Genomic DNA, 25,297 nt, shown 5'->3' with positions numbered 1-25,297 from the left:
CGCAATGCGAATTCATTTTCATCGAAATTTTCATGTAAATAAGATATTTTCCCACATCAAAATGTAGCCTATGTCCTTTCTCAGACTCTAGAATAACTGTATACAAAATTTCATTGCAATCGGTTCAGTAGTTTTGGCGTGAAAGCAAGACAGACAGACAGACAGACAGACAGACAGACAGACAGACAGAGATACTTTCGCATTTATAATATTAGTATGGATGGATATACTCGCATAAAGAAAATACACGTATAAGGTTATTTCTTAGAATTTTCGACGATTTTGTAGAAAATAATAACACAATTGGGTTTCTGGAAAAAACAAAGTTTTTATTTTAGTAATGTGGATCCACATAACATAAACCTTAAATTATTACATTTAAATTATAAGTAAGAAAAACCTTACCTGGAAAAAACAAAGAAACGACATTTAGTGTTATTAAATTAATAATCGCCGAAATCAAAAAAAAATTAAAATGCTTTTTAGTTTTTAGTCAATTCAGCCATCATTTATTTTCATAGATTACATAGAACTCGTAGAACAGAAGGATCTGTCAATAATAACCTAAATGGCGGCAAAATTCAAATAAAGAAAAATACATTTTTCTTTACACACGTTTGCGAGTATAATATCTATAGGTCATAACTCATAAGTCATAACTCATGGACTTTTAAGTTGAAGTCAGAATATCTTTTTTTTTTCGAAAAACTAAAATCGTAGTCGTCAAAACGTGTTTCAGACTTTCGGCCCTGCGCTTGAAATATCTACAGGGTGTAACAAAAATAAGTGATAATACTTTAGGGTGTGTACATGTTCCTTGTAGAGAGATCACTGTGAAAGTAGCAGCGCTGAAAGACCAAAATTTTTTTTACTATTGTAAAGGGAAACTCGTGACGCACGAGCCCTTGCCCATACAAAAGTGAAAAAAAAATTCGTCTTTCAGCGCTGCTACTTTCACAGTGAACTCTCTATAAGGAACACGTACACACCCTAGTGTATTATCACTTATTTTTGTTACACACTGTATACTAATACTAGCTGTCCGGCAAATGTTGTTTTGTCATAAAATGATTTTCCCTGTTTTCCTGCTTTTCTCTCGAAGTTTTTTCTGATATTTTTTTTTCTATAGACCTTACGGAGCCACCTTTCCAACGAATGGAAAACCGTGGAAATCGGTACATGCGTTCTGGAGTTATGGCGTCAGGAAGGATAACCCGACTTATTTTTATATATTAGATTATAAAAACAAAAATACGAACTTTCGTACAACAGGAAGAATGAAGAGGAAACAGACAGACAGACAGACGACTGTCTGTCTGTCTGTTTGTTTCCTCTTGACGCCTAAGCAGTTGAGCCGATTTTGCTGAAATTTGGTATGGAGATACTGTGAGTCCCGGGGAAGGACATAATATTATATTATTAGGATACTTTTATCCTGGAAAAATGTACGGTAAATGATAAAGTATCTCATTTTGAAGCAATGGTTGCGGGCGTTAACTAGTATTTTCTAAAGAATTTCTTTACACGTTTCTTCCCGTACATACGAATTAGAATCTATAGTAATTGTAGAGGCACATTCAAATACAAACGGATAATCCTGAAATGATCCAAGGAGTCACGTCCGCCATTATGAAAATTCACTTTGTCTCCTCTCCGGCTGCCGGGGAAATCCCGGAATGGAAGCGGGTAGTTTTATTAAAAATCATAATTTATTTATAATAGAGTTTGTTTGTGAAAAATGAGAATTGCTAGGACATTAAATGTCTATCATCCATACTAATTATGCGAAAGTGTGTCTGTCTGCCTGTTACCTCTTTACGCTTAAACAACTGAACCGGTTTTGATGAAATTTCGTATGCAAATTTTTTGAAACGGAAAAATGTACGGTTGCCACGCGATAAACGAATTTTTATATAAGGCGGAGTTACGGGCGTAATTTAGTTGCATTATAATTTATAATAATATTAATATAATATGTGCCCCTTGTATAGAGTTCACTGTAAAAGTGGCAGCGCTGAAAGAGCAAAAATTTTTTTGTGATTTGTATGGGCAAGCGACCGCGCGTCATGAGTTTCCCCTCAGAACAGGAAAATAAGTCTAAAATCTGTGAGTTTCCCCATACAAAAGTGAAAAAATTGGTCTGTCAGCGCTGCTACTTTCGCAGTACACATACACACCCTAAATTATTATTACTTAGTTTTGTTACACCCTGTATAATTTTTTAAGTGATGTTGCTAAACGTTAGTTATTACACTTCATTATTCAATTGTTTTACAACTCAAACACGATTTTGAAACACATAAAAACCAGCCATTTTATTTGGGCCAGTAAAACCTACACCTAAAACAAATCCTTGGCGCAGTTTATCAAAGTCCAAGTTTATCAGTCCACTCAGCATATTCCGAGTCCGAAGATATAAAAGTCGGCCAAGTGCGAGCCGGACTCGCCCACGAAAGGTTCTGTACTGTGTTCTGTGATTAGGTTAAATAATTGATTTACAGCAAAAAAGGCAAAATGCGTTTTTTGTGTTGGAGTTCTGAAATATTTTATTTTAATAATTTTATTATGATTACTTTTAAACAGCTTTTAAATAACAAACAATGCAGTATTTTGTTAATATTGAAGACTACCTGTTGCCATAAATTGTATGGGTAAATAATATCATTTTTAGGATTCCGTACCCAAAACCCAAAGGGTAAAAACGGGACCCTATTACTGAAACTTTGATGTCTGTCCGCTTTACCATAAAAACCGCTATATCTAGACTTCTGCTTACACAGATTGTGTAATTTCTCTTGCCGCAATAACAGCAAGTACTAAAATCAAATTAAAATAAATATTTATATCCAATACAAAAAAACATTTTTTTCCTATTTTCGCTATATAGAGGTACAGAACCCTTCGTGACTCGCACACGACTCGCACTTGGTCGATTTTTATTATTAGCGATAGCAGAAAAAAATGTGAAAATTCTTCCTATCCTTGAGATACAGGCTGGTGACAGACAGACGGCTACAGCAAAGTCTTAGTAGTATCCCATTTTTACCCTCTATGGATACGGAACCCTAAAAAGCTCACATAAAGGCGATGATTTATCGCGCGATAATATCGCGCAGCTCAGCGCCGGGAATATTGTTCACGCATAATTGCGGAAAAATCTTAATTAAAATCTTTTTGGTCGGCGTGCCATTTGTGCCATTTGGGGAACGGGTTAGATCCGTTAGATTTCTTTGATTCTGTCTTTTTTTGGGGAAAAAAACAGCGCAAATAATTTTAGCCTTTAGTCTCGAAATCAGCGGGCTACGGGGCGGGAGCGGCGGTGACGCGCGCGTTTCAATTATATTATACTGTTACGAACACACAAAAATACTGGTGCCAACCGCCATCTAGCGACAACTGGTAGAACCACTCGGAGAATAAAGACAACGTGAAACCCCCTACTCGATACTAGATGGCATTAAGTGCGGGAATACCGGAAACTTACGTGAGTCAGGTACGTTCTAGAAAGGAACTTTCTGGAACAGTCTGGGACTCCTCTTGGCCCATTTAAATAGCCGCAGGGAAGCGAGCCAGTGAATCAGTTCAGTTTGACCTATCAAGAAGGCGACTTCGGAGTGAAAATAAGTGATCACGAGTGATACCTACGATTTGGTTAATGTTTAGACCTAGTGCTTTGTGTTGTCAGCAGGTCTTTCTCTCGAAATCCTCCGAACCCCAGCATGTAATAATACATTTATATGGATAGTTCCTTAGCGCGCGGTGTCCGTCTACTTATCCATAATATTATAATTAATGAACGCGCCGCTCCCGCCCCGCTGCCCGCTGATTTCGAGACTGAAGCCACAAAGGCAATATGAAAATTTCGAAATTAGATACAAAACTTCTTACTCAATTTAATTTCTTAACTAGCCTCGTGCTTTGCCCCAAAATACTTCTTCACATTATTTTTGTTTGCACTTTACAGTCTACAGGTATTGTCAAGCTAGAAACGTGACGTTGGCTACGTAGGTCTACGCACGTGTCAATATGCCTGAGTTCTACCCCACGTTTTCTCACAACAGCTTACATCCACACTCATCTAATTTTCTGTCAAACTCTGCAATTAATTAAGTTAAGTTATCATTTAATTCAATAAATCTCACTGGGTGCCGCCAGTGTAACTAAAATGGCTTGATTTGTAAAGTGTAAAGTATGTCATTGCATTGTGAAGCGTCTTCTCATTATTTCGACTAAGGGTCAATTTCATCGTCTGTTAGTGTTAAGAGGATTCCACACCGCCATTTTTTCCATACAAACGTTGTCCCCTGTTTCCTCCCTGGATAATGCTAGTAGAGTTATAATTTTTTTCCTGAATATCTACGGCCACTAATACAATGTCCCTATGTTTTCTTTTTTTTCATAATTTAATTATTAAATAAGATATGAACGTTCAAAAACCCAAAAAAATGGCCAGATTTTCCACTGTGTTCAAACGTCCAGAAAACAGATTTGGATAGATTATACAAAAAAAGCAAAACATAGGAACACAGCTCAAGCCTTTTTTTAATCTTTAATGAAAAAAGTACTTAAATCGGTTAAGTTTTGGAGAAGGAATCAGGGGACAACGAATCGTTGATTTTCTGGATTTTCTGCAGTTGTCTCTATCGCGTTCTGCGGTATAGGCTTGAGGTAAGGGAGACAGCTATAGATATTACACGTACTTTTTTTTCATTTCTCTAGCCGCTGTGGTATCCTCTTAACAGCTTGTTAAAATTTCATGACTTCTCTTTCATTCATATGAAAAACGAAAGAGGTAACGTAAAACTAATTCGAGCATTAAATTCAACTGTCGTTGGTGAAATTGTGCCTAAGTATATTATTATTTAACTTATAGTAATAATGACATTTTCAATAAGGGAACAAACATAAGGGGCAGATGGGGTCTGGAGGGAGGTATGTGGGATAAGGTCGCGCGGGGTTGCGTCGGGTGTTGCCCATTTACATAATATTGTGTGCGTCGCGTGGATATAATGTTCCAAATTTTAAAATGGACAATGGACATTGACTTTTGAAGATTTTAAATGCGAAGTTTCTCTTCATGTCCAAGTCGCCGGAGTGTTTAGATGAAATTTAATGAAATAGATTTAAAGATTTTATACAGTTAAAATAACTAAAAAACACGCTTTTTATGTTTAACAAAATTATTGCATTGTCATTGGCTCATAATACGTATGCAAAGTTCTACTGGAAATACAGAGCTCCCAAGCAAAAGCGTGATCAAAAGAGACGGTTCCTGAAAAATTACAATGTTAATAAACTAAACTCAAACTACTATCATGCCACAGATCATTAAATAAATTAAATGGGTTCTGGCGTGAATTCCCAACAGCATAACTTTAACGTGATTTGTAAAACACCTTAATAAAGTTCTTAAAGAACTGTACAAGGCACATTTTTATCAAAATTAATAAGAACAAACCGCTTGTAGAACCTGCTAAGTAGATCGCCTAAGTCGAGCACTATGTATAATATTAATTGTTTGTGAGTCTGTCTGTAACACGTAGGTCGTAATCAGCTGGCGAGCGACGCTGGCGGGCCGCCAACAGCCGCCAACAACCGCCATGTTTTGCCAGTCCCAAAACACGAGATAAAACATAATTCCGCTGATTTTAAATTTTACCACGAATTTTGCTTAGAATTGCTCTGAAAACTGATTTTCGTATACCTATTTTTGTATATCGTCTGCTTACTGGTCAAACATGATAAGTGCACATTTCGCCAAAATGAGATATTGAGCTTTGAAAGTTCAGATTGATTTTTTAGTATAATTTAATTTCAGATTATCTTGTGTAGAGCAGATGTTTTGTTTCTTTAGCAACTTAGCCATCCATTTCATCTTTTACATCCAGTAAAATAATTTAAGATTTATTTTTTTAACTAAAATCCTGTTCAAATAACTAAGTTTTTCTCAAAGCGTCAATTTAAAATAAGTAATTAATATTCCAATCATATATATATATATATATATATATATATATATATATATATATATATATATATATATATGATTGGAATCTCGGAATCGGCTCCAACGATTTTCATGAAATTTAGTATATAGGGGGTTTCGGGGGCGATAAATCGATCTAGCTAGGAACAATTTTTAGAAAATGTCATTTTATTCGTGTTTTATCGAATACCGAGCAAAGCTCGGTCAAATAGCTAGTACTTTATAAATGGGCAAATTCAATTGTGACAGAGCGCTAGTTCATAATAATTATTTTTAAAGTTACTGACAACGCTACTACTTTCTAGAACTCGATACACATACACACACAAAAAAATGCTACCAAAATCGAGATTTTTATGACTTTGCCCTAGTAAAAGTTCAGTATGTAACAAAAGGTTGTTATTTGTTACTGTATTATTATTATTACCTACTATTTAGTTATATCCAAGCAATCAATATCAGTTGAAATCACAACAAACATTGTCGTCGCTATGCAGATGCTGCGGCCGCCCGAGCCCCGAACATCACTCATTCCGCGATCCCGGGAAATCCCTCATTCCCGGGATCCCGGGCTCAGCTCCGGGATTCCGGGATTGTTTACGACAATGTTTTTCAACCTTTGAAGGTTTGAAAAAATATTTCGCGACCCCCCACCTTACCTTTTGCTTTTTTATGAATATGTGCCTATGTCTATGAATAATTCCTTAAAATTCTCCTACTTAATATGACAATCTTTTTAATTTTTTATTTGCATTAAAAGATTCACATATACAAATTTTTTAAATAAAATTATACACAGAAAGAAATACGACTGCTTAGCTCTAACAGAAATTTCTTCCAGCAGTCCTACGGAGAGAAATGTGATGTGAAATAATATCAGAGAGGGCGTGTACCTTTATTGTTTTTTTACTGAAATAGTTCCTCTACCTCTTGCGACCCCTACAGAAGTTTCACGACCCCCAGGCGGTCGCGACCCACAGGTTGATAAACACCGATTTACAAAAAACGACGCAAATAAATGATCAGCCTCATCCAATGATACGAGACGTCGAGGGTGCTCCAAACATATTGATCATTGTCAAATGACGCGCGAGACTTCTGTTGATATTATCTCATTATCAGTTCTGTAGTGATTACTGTAATATAAACACTAAACAGGCAAACAAACGAATAGACTACTAATATGTAACACATATTAATATTGAAAGCGTATTTGTTAAAAAATATGTTTTCCGTGAAAACATGGTAATGTACCATCCATCCATACTAACGTATTATATACGTGAAACTTGAAAGTGTGTCTATTTGTCTGTCTGTTACTTCTTCACACCCAAACCGCTGGACCGATTTGGCTGAAATTCGGTATGGAGCATAAAGTTAATATACCTAGCGGAATAGAGCAACAATCTCGAGCTGTCAAACGTAACCGAAATTGGTTTCATCTGTGTGTAAAAATATGCTACACAAGCATGATTGAACATGATTTCTATGAGATTAAATTGTCAACGTGCGGCACGTGCCGACTGGACGTCAAAAAAAGAGTGCTGCTGTCATGTATCACACGTTTCTTTTTACCACGTAGTGTTACTGTGACATCTCTTTTGCTCAGAGGCCTTTGTTTCTATATTCCGCTAGGTATATTAACTTTATGTTATGGAGATACTTCGAGTCCCGAGCAGGAACATAGGATACTTTTATCCCGGAAAAAGGTACAGTTGCGGGCGACATTTAGTTCGTAAATAAGGTGCTATTGTTTGTACTCTACCATAGAGTAGCATTTATTTGATAGGTTTCTGTCGTTATGTCTGTATGTCTGTTTAAGAGGTGCTTTACTCCACTAACAATACTTTCAGAGTGATTAAATTCACTTAACCCATCAATCCCCATGCGGCAGCCGTTGAAAAAGCTATTGTGTCTGCCATACCCACGATGAAGGTGTTAATAAATTACTTATAGTGAATTTAATCACTCTGAAAATATTTTAAAGCAATCTCCATTTAACATTTCCTATCAAACTGTACATTAAATTTGACGTATATTATGTTTAGTATCAGTATGTATTATATTTTGTATGATGTACTATATTTTTCCAATGGTTGGGCCAACGAAAAAGTCTCTTAAGCCGCTATAAATTGTATTTACTTAGCCTCCTCACATACGATCATACATCAGTCCCATAATTGGTATTCACGATGTCTATTTAGCGTAATCATAACTCAGTGGAATCTCACAGTACTGCGAGGGACGGGACGTACATTATACTTAGCTTTCCCCGTTTTTGTTCTAAAAGGTTTGGCCGTAGGGATGTACATTGTAGAGTTTCATGTATCGATATGGCTTTTTAATATATTTTTTTAAATTTCTCTATAAGCCGACTACTCGATAATCTATAATTTAAACATCAGTATTGACCCTTTATTAATATGTAATGATTTTGCATGTGTAATAATAGATAACAAAATTAACATACTGTCTGTGTACTGAAATGTTACTGTAAGGCAAGAAATAAAAGGCTTTTTATTTTATTTTATTTTTATTATTGACCCTTTATTAGGCTAAAGTTCATAAAAATAAATATCATTAATGCAAAAGTGAGCCTGAACCATTGAAGCTATTATTTTTAATGATGAAATTGTTTCCCATTTCTGCTCCTTCCCGGGAAAGGACTTGAGATATTTTTTACACCCTTTCAGAATATCCCATAAAATTAATAGTACCTATTTAATAAATTAATAATTTCTGTAAAAACGATGTAGCAACATCTAAAAAATATCTTATAAGGCAATGACACACCAAGCAAGTAAGACATAAGAATAAAGTTGAATTATTGTGTATTCATTTTTTTTGTAAATATAATAATCTATAAATGCTAATATTATAAATTAATTTTTTAAAAGCAAAGTCTCTAAATAACTCATCTAAATAGGTACCGAAACCTCACTTAAAATATTATTTAATAAAATATCAATTTAAGTGTCGATGTTTTTTCTCGATACATTCCCGTCTCTACGTAGAGTTCCTTCGTACATTAGCGTATTATTTTTTGTAATAATCTTGTCATTCGGAGAGGTTTTTCATGTTGATACAATCCTTATTTATTTGTGCTTATAATTATATGTGACGGCAGAATCTTGGTTTTCTTTGAGTAAAGTATTTTGAGGTGGAGGTGACTTTATGGTGGTCTGCTGCAAGAAGCAACTTTCATAAGTGTCCGGAAGTAGGAGACGAGATTTCTACAATTATCTCGAAGAAAATAAGATTAAGATTTAATAAGAAGAGAATAAGATAAGATAAGACGTAATTTCAGCATGGTGTGTCATCGGTAATTTAAAATACATTACAGGTGGAATCATGCTGAACTTCCGCCGCTGAACTTCGGCATGGTGTGTTTAGACACTAACTTTCAGCTTTCTTAAACCTTCAATAGGAGAGCGCATTCCCTCTTAAAAAGCCGGCAAAGCATCTGCAGCTCTTCTGACGTTGCGAGTGTCCATGGGCGACGGTAGTTGCTTTCCGTCAGGTCACCCGTTTACTTGTTTCCCCCTTATTTTATAAAAAAGACAAAAGTCTGGCTATCGCTTGGGTTGAAACAAAAGTCACCATTTTCTTCATAAATGAATCAAATCATAATGTTCCAAGTACTAGGAGCATTTCGGATATTTAGGACATTATAGGGGCCGAAAGGTCCCGAAAAGCAATTATCGAGTGTAGTCGATATCTTAAGTCATTTATGAAAGTAATAAATCAGTTTATTATTGCCCGGGCCGGTCGCGCGACATGATTTAACAACGATCAATATTACTGAAACGCGTTGTAATTTTCGACTGAAAATGGTTACTTCGGTTATAACTAGTACTAATAATTTTTATTTTGGAACTAGCGGACCCGGCAGATGTCGTCAATTCATATAATATAAAATTAAAATTTTACACGTAATTTTTCACTCGGTAACAACCTTTGTCTGTCATTAACAAACAAAGCGAAAAAATTTAAAAAATCAGCGAAAGCGGTTCAGCCGTTCTCGAGAAAAGCGCTCACAAGTCACACAACATAAGATTTATGCAATTTAACGAAGTTTTGACTAATTCTACGCTAATAGGTTATGAGCTATGGCTAAAACTTAACTATTTACTGATGACTTATGGCGCAGCGCAGACGCCAGACTATCCGTGACGTGACGTGAGCGCCGACGTGTGCGTTACTGCATATAATTGCATACGTTCTATTTCCACAGACTAAAAAGTGCGTCACGGATAGTCTGTCGTCTGCGATGCGCCTTAGAGTAACAAACGTTAATAAAATATTTTTGCGAAATCGTTCAGGGAAAGTCTTCTAACTCAAAGTATCTTTATTCTCCATACCTAATTATATTGAAATCGAATCAGCGGTTCAGTCATGAAGGTTTGAAAAACGTGCAGACAGACTACTTTTGAACTAAATTATATCTATTAAACAAAGTTTATAACCTAGAATTCTGAACATTAATCTTTTGTCGCATTCCCCTCGTATGTAGCTAAGGCCTCCAAAACTTCTCGTGTACTGAAACAATTAATCTGTATCCAACAAATTCTGGGTTCGTTGGCTCGCAGCCATGCGGCGCGGGTGGAATGATAATACTGTATTGATACAGGTAAAGCCAATTTTAAATTGGCCTGGATACGCCAAAACGGCCTACATAAGGCCAATTGCACTTATATCGGCTGTAGACGGCGTGGTCGATATAACTGAGTTCGACCATAGTGTCAATATTGTTGCGTGCTAGGGTTCGAAGGCTTTGGAGAGAAATACCTGCTGACTCTCTTGAAGATTTTATTCACTAGCACTAGGTTTAACACAAAGCACTCCAAAACACTAAGTACTATCACTGTCCTAGGTCGTAGCCAAGTCGTGGGTTTCATTGGTTCGCTCACTATTGATCACTTGTTATCACTCCGAAGTCGCCTCGAAGATTGCTCGAACTGAACTGATTGACTGGCCCGCCTTATATGGGCCGAGGCGTTCCTAGACTGTACCAGAACATTTCTTTCTAGAATGTACCCTATTCGTGTAAACAAGTGTGGAATATTTCTGTAAGCCTAACGCCATCTAGTATCGAGTAGGGGTTTTATATTGTTTGCGTTTCCCGATAAGTTTCACTAGTTTGACTCTAGATGGCACTATGTGTCCGTATCCATAAATATATATTTTTTACTTTTGTACTTTTATTATAAACTTTGACACTGATGTTATGAAGTAAAAGAACGTCTGTCTGCTTGGTAGCTCCTGTAGTACCACTGAAGCCATGACTGAATTGATCTAGATAAGATTTGGTAAGCAGTCGCTTTGAATCCCAGGAAACAGGAAAGTTTTTATTCCAGATAGACGTACGGTTTACGCACTTCAATGTTTTTTTATAGAACAAAATAGAAAAGACTATAACTAGTTAAATATATAACACAAAACATGTTCTATAAGTAACTATTAAACCTTTGTAACAATACCATTACTTGACAAGCAAATACCTCTTTAGTTTCTTATGTCAATGTTGACAAGTAATAGATTTGGCAAGTTCTTTCTTCTTTCAAACTCTGCAGACTGTTCACGATTATTTTACCCCTCACAGGACCTTTATCTCGGTAACATAAGGTTCATTACAGTGGTAAAATATCTGTTGTACGTGCCGCAAGTTTTTCCATTACCCGCCAGACGCATTACCGCGAAATGGAGGCCGTCAAGCGCGACCCTAAACTCATGATAAAACTTACACAGTGAACATTCTAATGGCTTCGACAGGCCACTTCGATACGCAGTTACATTTTTGATGTGTTTCGCCTTGTCATCTTCTGTGACTAGCTTCACACCACTCACCACTGACAGAACGGAGCACTGCGCTCGCACTGACAGCATTTTACTAACGCACTTGAAAAGTAGTAGTACATAGAGTTAGGCCGTGTAGATTCAGAAGCTTGGCTCTACATGAGATCTGATCTTTTTCACAGGGAAAACCTGCGGTCGTCTTGGCAACATTTTTCATGAAATGTTTTTGGTTGGATATTAGTTTTTGTTTTCGTAGGATGCTAGGCAGTCTTTTTAGTGTTTTTTTTTTCTTCTTTCTTTAGGAGTGTATTTCTTGCACATTATTGGGTTCTCTACTCTACTAATCAATAATTTTAGTTACTGTCTAGATAACGGTGCTGTGTAAACTTTCATGTCCTAAATCATAAAATTGATGAAAGTCTCATAAAAACTTCCACCCAGAATTTGTCACAAAAAATATGCCATAAATCATGAGTTCAAACTTATTTTTCTCCAACTTTTGAAAAAAAAAATTTTTGACTTCATACTAATCTGACCTATAGTTCATAGGAAAATCGTTATAACTTCTAAACTATCTAACTTAGAGCATTAAAATAAAGAAATTATTTAAGATGAAAACCTACTCCATCTTTTTAAAATAAAAAATAACCAGTTTAATGCGCTAGATTTTTCACAAAAAGCCATTAATTAAAAAATACACATTTTTTTCTGAAACTTTGGTTTTTCTATATTTAATTCCACGAAATTTATAACATATTGCCTGTGTAAGCGTAGTCCACAAGTTGAGCTATCAAATTACTTTTTTTTTTATCTTCATAGGATATTTACATGAGAAGTACAGATTAGTGTCATGGTCAGATTAGTGTGAAAGCCCGAGATAAACTAAAACGGCTACCATTTCACAACCGTGAGAGAGAGAGAAAATTTGAGAGCCAATTTGTCAATAAAACATGCCATAGATCATGACATTAAAGGATCGGACACCGGTGTCGGGACACATTGTATTGTATAATATTTAGGTAGTTCTTTGCTTGGCTCGTCTTGTCGGGGGCACTACCGTGCCACCAGATTTACGATGTTTGAATATTAATATAATATCTCTGTTAAATTGAGTAAAAGTCTTCTATAGCACAATAAATCAAAACAAACAGATTTGCTCACCGAAACAAGTACTTTAATTTCAAAACTTTCGAAGCACCCTCCGCTCCGCCCTCAAAAGAACTCCAAACTAATGCTTCACCGTTTTCGTTGTCACTATAATTTTATACGATACGATACGACAAAATAAAATTGGCAAACGATCAAACGGATTCCTTGATCAAAAATGTCTACAAACATCCTTTTCAGGGTTCCGTACCCAAAGGTTAAAAACGGGACCCTATTACTGAGATTTCTGAGGTCTCCAGGCTACCCTGGAGCTACTAATTTCAGAATTATAGGACTAATTTCAGAAGTCTAGCTATAGCGGTTCTTGAGTTACTCAAGAACCGCTATAGCTAGACTTCCGAAATTTACACAGATTGTGTATATCTGTTGCCGCTATAACAACAAATACTAAAAACAAAATAAATTAAATATTTAAGGGGGCTCCCATACAAAAAGCACAATTTTTAGCCTATTTTTGCTCTATTGTGGTTCGGAACCCTTCGTGCGCGAGTCCAACTCGTACTTGGCTGATTTTTTTTTTATTCATTCTCCCACGTTTTGGGGATCACTTTGCAGACACTTTAAAGGTAATTTTACCCACAGGTTTTCTAATAAGCCGTGATATCTCTCCAGAATATCTCATACCTCGGCTTGGTCAGGATTTTTAAGAGATTCGTACAGGATTATTACGCTTTAACCTCGATATCCTCAATTATTTAATGATAATAATTAAACTTCAATTAAATGAAGAGTTTGATAGATAATGTATGGGGCTTCTGTCGGAATCTTCAATTAATTACAGTTAATTAAGTAATATTCGTTTTTAAATGCGTTTTAAATATTTTTTTTATGAAATAAGGGGGCAAACGAGCAAACGGGTCACCTGATAGAAAGCAACTTCTGTCGCCCATGGACACTCGCAGCATCAGAAGGGCTGCAGGTGCGTTGCCGGCCTTTTAAGGGGGAATAGGGTAATAGGGGAGGGTACGGATGGGAAGGGAAGGGAATAGGGGAGCATAGGGTAGGGAATAGGGTAGGGGATTGGGCCTTGGTAAACTCCCTCACTCGGCGAAACACAGCGCAAGCGCTGTTTCACGCCGGTTTTCTGTGAGAACGTGGTATTTCTCCGGTCGAGCCGGCCCATTCGTGCCGAAGCATGGTTCTCCCACGTTTAATTTATGTTGAATGTACACAAATCGTATCCCATGTTATAAATGGCTTGAAAACTAATTTGTATAATGCTTTGTTCGGAGTTAAAATATTATGCATTAAATTCTGAATAGTTATCGACAATCGTCTGTGTATTACGACACTAATGTCCAAATACTAAACAAACTACTAGATTTTGGGTTTGTACTATCGGAGAAGTTGATTCCTATGCAGATGGAGGACCTACGTAGTTTGGTCGCGTTACGTCAAACCCAGCCGACAGATCACAAATAACATTGAATTGACATGATACGACCAAATGACGTTGGCCTGTCAACTGCCTAGGAATCAATTTCCTCGGGTATACTATCAGATTTGTTCATAGGCGGCTTCATAATTTTGTTGCGTTAAAGTTAGAGTTTGACCAAGCCAACAGATCGTGACCATCATTGAATCGATTTAACACTTTAGGAATTGGGGCTCTAATCTATGGTTGTAATCTATGGTCCTAATGTACCATTTCAGCAACCCCATATCTAAAGGTCCTGATATGAAGACCTTTAATCTAGGATTAAATGGTCTGTGGTCGCTTTCTACTACTAGGGTCTTTTGGCTTTGATGGTAGTACGAGTACTAATTTTATGCGAAAATTTCTGACCGCCCGCAACCATCGCGGCACCGCGCCATATGTACCTGAGCTGCGTCTGCGGAGCGAGGTCCCCGCGACGTACATATCCCGCCTGCACTGGTCCATGGAGGTCGAAGACGTCGTGGACTACATCAGTAAGAAGACATCCCTCCACTTGAGGGTCGAGCGTCTGCAGTCTCGCCACAAGGTCAACTTCAGTTCCTTTGTGGTGAGAGTACCGACGCATCTTCTCCCGACCTTTGAAGCGGAGGAATTCTGGCCGACTGATGTGGTTTACCGAAGGTTCCGGGGGAGACTCCGGAATGAAGCGCGCGTCACGTCGCCGTTAATTCGTGATAATGTGTAGTTGTTAAGTTTATATAATTTTTATGTATGTTAGTCATTAAGGTATATATTGTATGGGCCTACGTAGCCTGATTTAAATAAATAAATAAAAAATAAAAATTAAATATTATGACATTTATTTCATAGCGTTCTCGCGCTTCTGGGTGCAAGTGTTTTAGCTTGGAGGTCGTGGCCTTGTTTTTCCATTACCATGAAAAAAATCTTTTTTCCTAGTTTGGTTCCGAGATCCGACAATGCGGGCTGAGTGTCTGATAAGTAATCAAGTAAATAAAATATGTTCTGCTCTCGACCTTTCGCCGGTTGGGTCGGTCTCACCTCATGTTGCCTTGCGTGGCTTCAATGCCTTTAATACCATAACCGATATGTCAAGCATTATTTCTCCGAATCTACAGAATACAGTCTGAAGAAGTAGTACCGGATTTTTTTATGTAGGACATTATAAAAACTGCCGCCACCCTAGGATACTGCTGCCCCCCTCTAGGACGCTACCGCCCACTCTAGGCGCTTTCGCCCCTTGACCGCGGCCTGCACTTCCTATTTATAAATCCAGGGCTGTGAAGAAGGCGCGGTAAGAAAGCCTGCCACGCCAAGGCCTTCAACGTACCTAGTATATTTTACACCGCCTCGCCTATTTTACATCGGGCTTCGGCCTGACCGAGCATAACACCTCGCTCGGTCGGAAGATCTTCCTTAGCGTCGCCACGCCTATCCCCACATTGGTGACCTCGACAGAACACGCCTCCTTCATCATCATCACATCAAATAGCTGTAAGTTTTCTTCAAATAGCTGTAATGTATGCATCATCAAATAGCTGTAAGTTTTCCCAAAATAAAAAAATAAAAAAATAAAAAATAAATAAATAAAATCACTCCCCGCACCTCCGCACCGCGCCAGCCAGGATATCGCCTCATCGGGTACATCGTCCACTAGCCGCAATGTACCGCGGCCTGGGCGACTCCGCATCGGCATCATCGGGCTTTCTCACTACACCGACCGGTCAGCAAGCAGAGCACATTTCTCCTGGTCAGCACGTAGCATCGGCCCCGCACGGCAGCTATCCGACTCACTGGATCCCGTGCAGCAGCTTTACAGTTCCGACTCACTGGAACTCCCTGGCACTGGCGACTCAAGCGACAAGACTTCAAGATTCGACCTCCGGTCTTCGGGGGAAGATGGGTGATGTGGCGGTACCCACAATTTGCCTAACATTCCTGCATCGCACTATCGAAGTTTTCTGAGCGCGTCGGTATATATACGACAGCTGAAATGTATCACGTGGGCTTCGGTCTGACCGAGCATACCACCTCGCTCGGTCGGAAGATCTTCCTTTGTGGCGGCCATGCGCATATTCCCACACTGATTTTTTCAGGTGTTAATTATTATTAACACCTAAAATTATACATATCGGCAGTATTTACAGGTATTTTCCCGCCGATAAGGCACTCAACACGAGTGCTTGCTCAATCGATTCGCACCGCCATATTAAAATATATCGTCGAGTGCACAATATTTTATGCACTTTTCAACATTTTATACAATATGGACGGCTCCGATGGGAGTGTCATGATTTACGATATAAAGTACATTTCGCTTTGAGAGGTTTTCTTTTGTGGTGGATATCAAAAAGTGTAGAAACATATCTGATAAAAAGTTGGAACCTTCAGTAGGTAACCCTATAAAGTGCGTTGTGACGTCTTGTGAACTAACAAACAAATCCACCTAGGCCCTGTGATACCCTTCTTATTCTCTTGTGCTTATTTTTCGCAAGCAGCTACAGTTTATGTCAATTATTTTATTTTAAAAACATGTTTCAATTATTATTTTTTAGATTATGTTACATAATAAATAAGAATTAATTAGTAATAATTTAGCTTTAGCTTTAAATATTATCACAAAATACCATGAAGTAAAAAACTTTTCTTGGATTGACTTTCATTATTACTAAGAACAAAAGTTTAAAGGCAGTTGGAGGCCACGGAAAAACCGCGAAATTGAAGACCTCATGCCGACGCACATCAAGGAATACATATCTCACCGACTTCGCTGGCTTGGTCACGAAGAACAAATAAGAGAGAAGAGAAGAGACCAAGCGGCTACAACAGCATATGTGGGGCAATGTGACTGGCAGACGACAGGTGGGCCGTCTAGATATCGCTGAGATGATGTGGAAAAGGACCTGATTGTGAGCTGTAGCATGGCAAGATGTCGCACAGGATCGGAAGTAATGGCGTGTGCTTGTGTCAGAGGCTAAGACTCAATTTGGATAGCTGTGCCGAAAAACGGCGAAAACACCTTTTGTTATTTCAAATAGTCATCAAAATTTCTATTTTCGCAAGGAATCCTAAAACGTATTAACGGTTTTGTAGACATTGGCGTGTTAGACAGCCTTTTCAAGATAAGATAACGTTTTAAAGTTTTATTAATCAATACATAGTCTATCTTTATAGTCGGTTTCAGTTAGTACTGTCGCAGACGTGGTAGACACAGGTGGAAAAACTTAGGTACCAGTGGAAAAATGTATATATTTATATTTTTAGCGTTTCTTTCGTCTGCGTATGCGCAGATAATTGTATCTGGAACTTGTGGGAATGAAACCATCAATACCGACACCGACTTTTTTAACATGACGGTGAGTTCTAGAACGGTGATTTCTTACTGATGATGAAAATGTTTTGTATAGCCAGTTTTTAAGACATAAAATAATAATTAATCTATACCAAAATCATTTGTAGATGTTTAGATTATTCTTAAAATGCTAATTATTTGATTTTTGGCCAATAACTTAAAAAGCACTTAGTATAATATTATACAAACAAAACACCTAGCCATATTTTGATGACCGACTATAGTTACAATAGATGACGCCCGCAACTCCGTTGCGCCAAAACTCGTTTATCGCGCGGGAACCGTACATTTCTCCGCGATTAAAAGTATCCTATGTCCTTTCCCGGGGCTCAAAGTATCTCCATACCAAAATTTAGCAAAATCGGTTCAGCGGTTTTGGCGCGAAGAGGTAACAAACAAACATACATTTTCGCATTCATAATATTAGTGTGATTTCAGGCACTAGCAACATGGCAGGAGGTCCAGCGGATCACCAACCAGCTGGAAGTCGGCCAGTGCTCCTCCATCACCCCGCGGCAACGCACCAACACCAACAACACCAGCTCAGACATGCTGATCATCAGGGAGGTGGTCAACGGGACCGCACGTTACCTCAACGGTAGCGTCTCTGCGTATTTGAATAAAAAGATCACTGTCAACTTTACTGGTGAGTAAATTTTAGGCTATTGCTCATCTTTTATCTTTATTTGAACGCGGCGACCAAATCAAGAAATCCCGTAATGAAAAAACCTAACACACACCACTGTGACCGGCACAGCGGTGCAGCGTTGCCACGCATCGTCTATCGTATAGGTGTTTGTGTGCCTGCGAAGTGCGACTAGACGTATGCGAATTATAATTGCATAAGTTGATAGAAAATGCTATGCAATCGCTTTACCGCAGCATTCTTCGAGTGCCACACGTATGTTTTTATAAGAACAAGATAGTGAAGCTGACACTTTAAAATATTATTTTTGTTATTTGTGTTTTAAATAGACTTTATGATTTCTTGATTCATTGAGTTCCGGGGATGTCTTCTGGAGATTGTATTTAAATAACCAAACCTTATTAAAAAATGTAATCCATTTTTAGTCGCTTGACAGGACATTTCTATGCCAAATTGCCTTAGATAATAATTATGTATTATTCTAGTGAGCACAAAAGATGCTTAATATGTACCAGCAAGGAAAGAATATTTATAGGGTACAAACCCACGTCATATTTTGGTTGGATCATGAAATTGAAATTATTATGTATGGAATTGAATATTGATCCATGTTAATTTGGTTTGGTTCACAACGTCAGGACACAACGCGACCAAAATACGAAGGTTCCCCATCTGACTATGAATCAACTTCTCTGATACATACTTAGATACAGTGCTCCCAAAGTGATAATGCCCATAGAAGTTTTCGAATTTTTTCGGCAACGGTCGTATTTCCCGAGCGACGGTAGACGATATTGCATTGTCTAATTGCATTGCGTTTAAGATACATATGTATTAGTCAAAGTTCGTCGTGATATTCCTGTAGCTTTTGTAACACGGTCATTATTCACCGTCATTCATGCGCATTATTAATTTCGGAATACTGTAATGATTGTAGGTTACTAATTTCTAAATGACACAAGTCAATTTACATATACTAGAGATCGCCCAATGGTCGAAATTCGACCTTACTTGCAACGACATTAGGACTACTACCTATATTTTGTAAAAAATATTGACTTCATCCAATGATATTCTGCGTATACAGATATGTTACGTCCATACTATTTTCCGGCTTAAATCTCTTCCGAACAATTTTCAATTGACAGATAAGAGAAACAAAAGATACGAAAAACCATTTACATAAAAGAGACAGTTCTTTTTTTAAACGTCGAATCGTATCGCTGTCTCTTTCTTCGCCTGAGCTATGACGAAAATTCGATTTTTTCAAGATTGTTCGAAAAATTAATTGAAAATGTAAATAATCGAGGTATTTATTGCAATCAAGACATGTGGTAAGAGATTCCATGTGTTTTGTTTACTTTCGAGTCATAATTGGTATATTTTCGAAACACGCACGACGTCATTTTCAATTTATTTAGGTAAGACAAGACGCGGCTCGTTCGTGACTGCGCTCGATGCAGACTAAATAACAGACGGCCCAATTGGGCCGTATTTGAATCTTCACAACGCTCGCGATAGTAACATATCTGCTTTGAGTTTTTCATCATAGACTTCATCATAGTTTTTTTCAATTCTTGTCTCTGGGACTCAGCTGATCTCAGACTGGCCGTTTAAGCATTGTCTAATAGTATCTAAAATTAAATAAAAAAAAACAATAATCAATTTTCAATTTGTCAACTTGTTGTCAACAGACTTCAACAATAAATAAAAAATAAAAAAAATAAAAAAAATAAAAAAGCCTTTTATTTCACGATTGTCTACAGTTTACATGATTTAAAGTTCCAGAATAGATAATATTGAAATTGTTATACATTGATTAATAATATATTTATCAGAATAATTACAATTGACATTCATGCAAAATTGATTGGTAAGTATAAAAATTAATTAAATTAAAATATATTAACATAAGGATTTTGCTACAAGTACAATATTTTTTATTATATTGATTGTCAATTATTTTACAAGTTTTTCTACGTGAACCCCTCTTATTTGAGGGTGAAGGCCTCCTCGAGAGATGTCCAATAATCTCTAAAAATAAATAAAACAATAAATAAAAGAGTATAATTCGTATGTATAGGCTTGTCACTCAAAAATCTGTCATTTTTCCTAGTAGTAGTGTCGTTGTGTGTAACGTTTTATTTGTTAAAAATATATATGACTAGCTGTCCCGGTGAACTTCGTGTCACTTTAAAACCTTCCCTGGAAATCTACGAATATTTTAAGACTAAAATTAGCCCAAGCCGTTCAGCCGTTTTCGAGTTTTAGCGTTACTAACACAATTGAAAATCTATTTTTATCATAGACATAATATATACTGTCGTAATTTTTATATATAAGTGTTGTTTTTAGACTTTTTCAGGTTTTTTTTTTTATTTTTTAGAATTTTTCTCTCCGTAAGAACCATCCTCGTACTTCAAGGAATATTTAAAAAAAAGAATTAGCGAAATCGGTCCAACCGTTCTCGAGTTTTGCGCTTAGCAACACATTTAGCGACTCATTTTTATATTATAAATAAAAGCATCATTTTAAAATAATATTAGCTCGATGCACTCCTTCACCATATAAACAATGAGTTTCTAAAATACAGTAACATCATTGATATAAACTATAACTGTGCGAAATTGTATGCACCTACGTTTCCCCATTTTTCGTAAAAAGGGTTACAAAATTTTTCTCTCACGTATTAATATATAGATAACATTTTAACTGTTTTACAGGTGTCGTAATTTATTTGAGGGTCCTGATAACGGACTCCACAAACTACGCGCTGGTCTATGGCTGTCGAGACGTAGCGAATAATACAAAAGCAGGTTAGTAATGTTTTAAACTGATAATACTGCGCCTAATTAATATGTAAAATATTCAAATGTAGCCAAAAGTTTTTATCTAAGACACCAAATTAACCAATACTAGATGAAGCCCGCTAGTCTCTACTTCGTTTGTCGCGCAGGAACCGTACATTCTTCCGGGATAAAAAGTATCCTATGTCCTTTCGCGGGACTCAAAGTATCTTTATACCAAATTTCAGCAAAATCGGTAGCGGTTTGGACGCGAAGTGGTAATAAACAGACAGACAGATACACTTTCGCATTTACAATATTAGTATGGATGTTTATACAGTGTGTAACAAAAATAAGTGATAATACTTTAGGGTGTGTACGTGTTCCTTATAGAGAGTTCACTGTGAAAGTAGCAGCTCTGAAAGACGAATTTTTTTTTTTCACTTTTGTATGGGCAAGGGCCCGAGCGTCACGAGTTTCCCCATACAAAAGTAAAAAAAAAATTGGTCTTTCAGCGCTGCTACTTTCACAGTGAACTCTCTACAAGGAACACGTACACACCCTAAAGTATTATCACTTATTTTTGTTACACCATGTATATAGAAATTGTCCTAGAGAGTTGAAAATTTATTTTTAAAATAATAATAATTAGTTATTACGGTTAGAATAACGGGTTTTTCATTACAGCGATAATGTTATTTTTTGCTAGTTACTTGTGGCTATTATATTAATATCTATAACCATGTCACTTGGCATTGCATAGTAATTAAATTACCTGTTTATCATTGATACATGTAAAATTATAATATGTTATAATAACTTTCTGGTCTCACAGACCCCACCTTACCAATTGAATAATATTTTCACCATTCGTAGTGTACGGTTGGAAACTGTCACGAAGCACGACGCTGTCATCGAGTGACCTCGCCACCGTCAATGCGGCTGTCGACGGCACCGACCTGCAGAACCTCCCCTGGACCACCGTCTCCCACTCTGGTGAATCCTGCAAGGTCAACTCTGCTGTGACATCAAAGATGTCCATCCTACTGAGCATCCTAGCAGCGATTTTCGCTATGGTGAAATAATTTGTAGGTGGTGAAGCTGTATTATTATTTGGTAATAAATTATTTTATGTAATAAGCGATTTTTATTGTCAGATCCTTTGGTTCATTTTCTGGCATTATATTATAGCCAGTGACGGATTAACCCTTAATCAAATTAAGCAATTGCCTACACCAACAAGTTTTTAGAAAAAAAAAACTAATGTTTTAGGCGGTAAAAGGCAAAGACCAATTCTAGTTGACATAATATTACAAATACTTGAAACCCACGGGTGTGCCACAGGCATGCATTGCTTAGTTAGGGCATCAAGTAGTCTTAATCCGTCACTGATTATAGCTAGCGTATAGTTTAATGTTGCTACAATCTTCGTAGCAAGAATTTCCACGAATCCATTTTTTATAATATTATATGGCCTACATTAAGGTATACCAAAATAAGTCCATTAGTTCTACAAAAAAAAAATCTTTTAAATTATATAAGAATCAAAGTATCCCTTAATCTTTAGACCAATTTCCATGAATCCACGGTTTATATGGCTTACATTAAGGTATACCAAAATAAGTCCATTAGTTCTATAAAAAATCTTTTAAATTATAATCAAAGTATTGCTATTAAAATTAATGTTTAGGCCATTATTATTACTTAGCAACTTTGTTGGAGATGACCTATGTTCACCGCTAGATAGTATGACCATTTCTATCTTCAGAAAATTTCAGCACAGGAGTTAATGCGTTGCTTTTACTTTTTCTTAATACTCAAAAGTTCCACGGTGTGCGATAACCTTACTCACTTGTGTGTGAAGTAATCCATTACTAATGGTGCTCGAGTGGACATATTTCGCAAAAGTAGCGGTCATCAAGTACCTTATCAGTTATCAGTTCATCATTGAAGTGTTTTAATTCAATTGTGAAAGGGACTGAACAAGTACTTATGTATATAAATAACATTATGGCTGTAATAATGCAATAATTGATGATAAATATATTAAAATATAGTAAATCTTTCAAACTATACCTAAGTCCTTAAGCTAACATTATTTCAGGGAATAATTTTATTTATTACGCTCAATAGAAATAGTTCTGATACATAGATCCTACATATAATATTTTGAATTTGATAATAATATTTTATTATTTATATTATAATAATTTTAATTGAAAGCAACCTCTGTAAATGGACATGACAATCATTTAATTACAAATTGCCTGATTCTATTAACTAATTACAAATTAATAACTTTCCTTAAAATATTAGTATTGTTAGCAGATTGATGTTAGTACAATAAAAAACCAGCCAAGTGCGAGTTGGACTCGCCCGTGAAGGGTTCCGCAGCAGCAATAAGGTTTATTTTTATGAAATTAAAAGGTTTTTGATTAATTTTCATATTTCAGTTGATTTAATGAAAGTTAAATTAAGGTTTACCATTTATGACGTATAAAAAAAACTACTGGGTAGATCTCGTTCGAACCAATTTCCGTTGGTAGTTTTTGTAGAATTAATGTACATCATAATATATTTATTTAGACTTATCATGCCCCTACTTTAGAAGTTAGAGAGGGGGGGGGGGGGGACACACGTTTTACCACTTCGGAAGAGTGTCTCTCGCAAACTATTCAGGTTAGAAAAAAATGATATTAGAAACCTCAATATGATTTTTGAAGACCTATCCATAGATACCCCACACGCATAGGTAGCTTAGATGAAAAAAATATTTTTGTTTCAGTTGTATCTATGGGGACCCCTAAATTTTTTAATAATTTTTCCATTCTCTCGGTCTCGTTTTTGCCATTTGGCTACGGAACCCTAAAAAGGGCAAGTTTATTATTAGTTTATTTCTCACAAAAAGTACAGTTCACATGGGATTAATTAAAGAAGACTACGACCAAATTTAACCAATAAAGGCAAAATAGCATAGCAGATAATCAAATATTTTTCGGCTCTCCTATTCCACTGGCATCGTCCCGGCTTCCTGTAAGACAACCTTGGTGCACCCGATCCCCAAAAAAGGTGATCGCTCAAATCCTTCCAACTACAGACCAATCGCTATAACCTCTCTCTTCTCGAAGATAATGGAATCCATTATCAATAGCCAGCTTCTTCGATACTTGGACGGCCAGGGATTGCTAAGCGACAAATAATACGGGTTCCGTAAGGGTCGCTTGGCTGGTGATCTCTTGGCATACCTGACTCATCGTTGGGCTCAGGCAATTGAGTCGAAGGGAGAGGCATTGTCTGTTAGTTTGGACATTGCGAAAGCCTTTGATCGGGTTTGGCATAAAGCGCTGCTATCAAAGCTTCCATCATACGGGCTGCCCGAGAAATTATGTAAGTGGGTCACTAGTTTCTTAGCAGACAGAAGCATAAAGGTCGTAGTTGACGGCGAATGCTCGGAAACTCAGTCTGTTAATGCTGGTGTCCCTCAGGGCTGTGTGCTATCGCCTACTCTATTCATACTGCATATCAATGACATGTTACAAGCCAACGGCATTCATTGCTATGCGGATGATAGTACAGGTGATGCTGTGTATACCGGCTTTCCTAATATTTCTCGGCAAAATGTCACTGAGAGTCGAAACGAACTTGTGTCTAAGGTGGAGAATTCATTGGAGAAGGTCTCTGAATGGGGTAGACGTAACTTAGTCCAATTCAACCCCGCCAAGACACAAGTCTGCGCGTTCACCACTAAAAAGTCACCAATGGTCGTTTAAAAACCTTTAAACATCTCCCCTAGCATTGAGATACTTGGCGTCAACATATCGAGCGAAGTCCAGTTCCGATATCATCTTGAGGGTAAGGCCAAATTAGCCTCGAAGAAGCTTGGCGTTCTTAACAGAGCGAGACAGTACTTCAGGTCGGACCAACGCCTACAACTCTACAAGGCGCAGGTTCGGCCTCATATGGAATATTGTTCTCATCTCTGGGCAGGGGCGCCAAAATACCAAATGCTCCTTCTGGATCGTATCCAACGAAGGGCTGCTCAAATTGTTGACTGCCATAGTGTTTCAAACAGCTTGGACCCCCTGGAATTACGCCGAGATGTAGCTTCACTCTGCATCCTCTATCGGTTGTATCACGGGGAGTGCTCTGAGGAATTGTTCGGAATCAT

The 25,297-nt window shown here is 37.2% G+C and overlaps 1 protein-coding gene and 1 long non-coding RNA gene across 2 annotated transcripts; both read left to right on the top strand.

Moving 5' to 3' along the window:
• Positions 1-6,779: 6,779 nt before the first annotated feature.
• On the top strand, positions 6,780-24,113 carry LOC121732350. Its single transcript, XR_006036357.1, has 3 exons — positions 6,780-6,846; positions 11,894-11,895; positions 24,102-24,113. It is a non-coding gene; the product is annotated as an uncharacterized LOC121732350 (long non-coding RNA).
• LOC121732348 lies at positions 17,520-22,262 on the top strand. The gene is made up of 4 exons (XM_042122202.1): positions 17,520-17,701; positions 18,136-18,343; positions 21,067-21,159; positions 22,006-22,262. The coding sequence occupies exons 1-4, from the start codon at positions 17,588-17,590 to the stop codon at positions 22,212-22,214; spliced, it is 624 nt and encodes a 207-aa protein (XP_041978136.1). The 5' UTR covers positions 17,520-17,587; the 3' UTR covers positions 22,215-22,262.
• Positions 24,114-25,297: the final 1,184 nt, after the last annotated feature.

This window comes from Aricia agestis, chromosome 12 (genome assembly GCF_905147365.1).
Source record: "Aricia agestis chromosome 12, ilAriAges1.1, whole genome shotgun sequence".
Classification (NCBI taxonomy): domain Eukaryota; kingdom Metazoa; phylum Arthropoda; class Insecta; order Lepidoptera; family Lycaenidae; genus Aricia; species Aricia agestis.
This window is presented reverse-complemented; position numbering and strand designations above follow the sequence as displayed.

Excerpts from the sequence above, each read along its gene's own strand:
- LOC121732348 (XM_042122202.1), top strand. The coding sequence starts at position 17,588 with ATGTATATATTTATATTTTTAGCGTTTCTTTCGTCTGCGTATGCGCAG. Across the intron at positions 17,702-18,135 it reads CCGACTTTTTTAACATGACG|GCACTAGCAACATGGCAGGA; the intron begins GTGAGTTCTAGA and ends GTGTGATTTCAG. Across the intron at positions 18,344-21,066 it reads GATCACTGTCAACTTTACTG|GTGTCGTAATTTATTTGAGG; the intron begins GTGAGTAAATTT and ends ACTGTTTTACAG.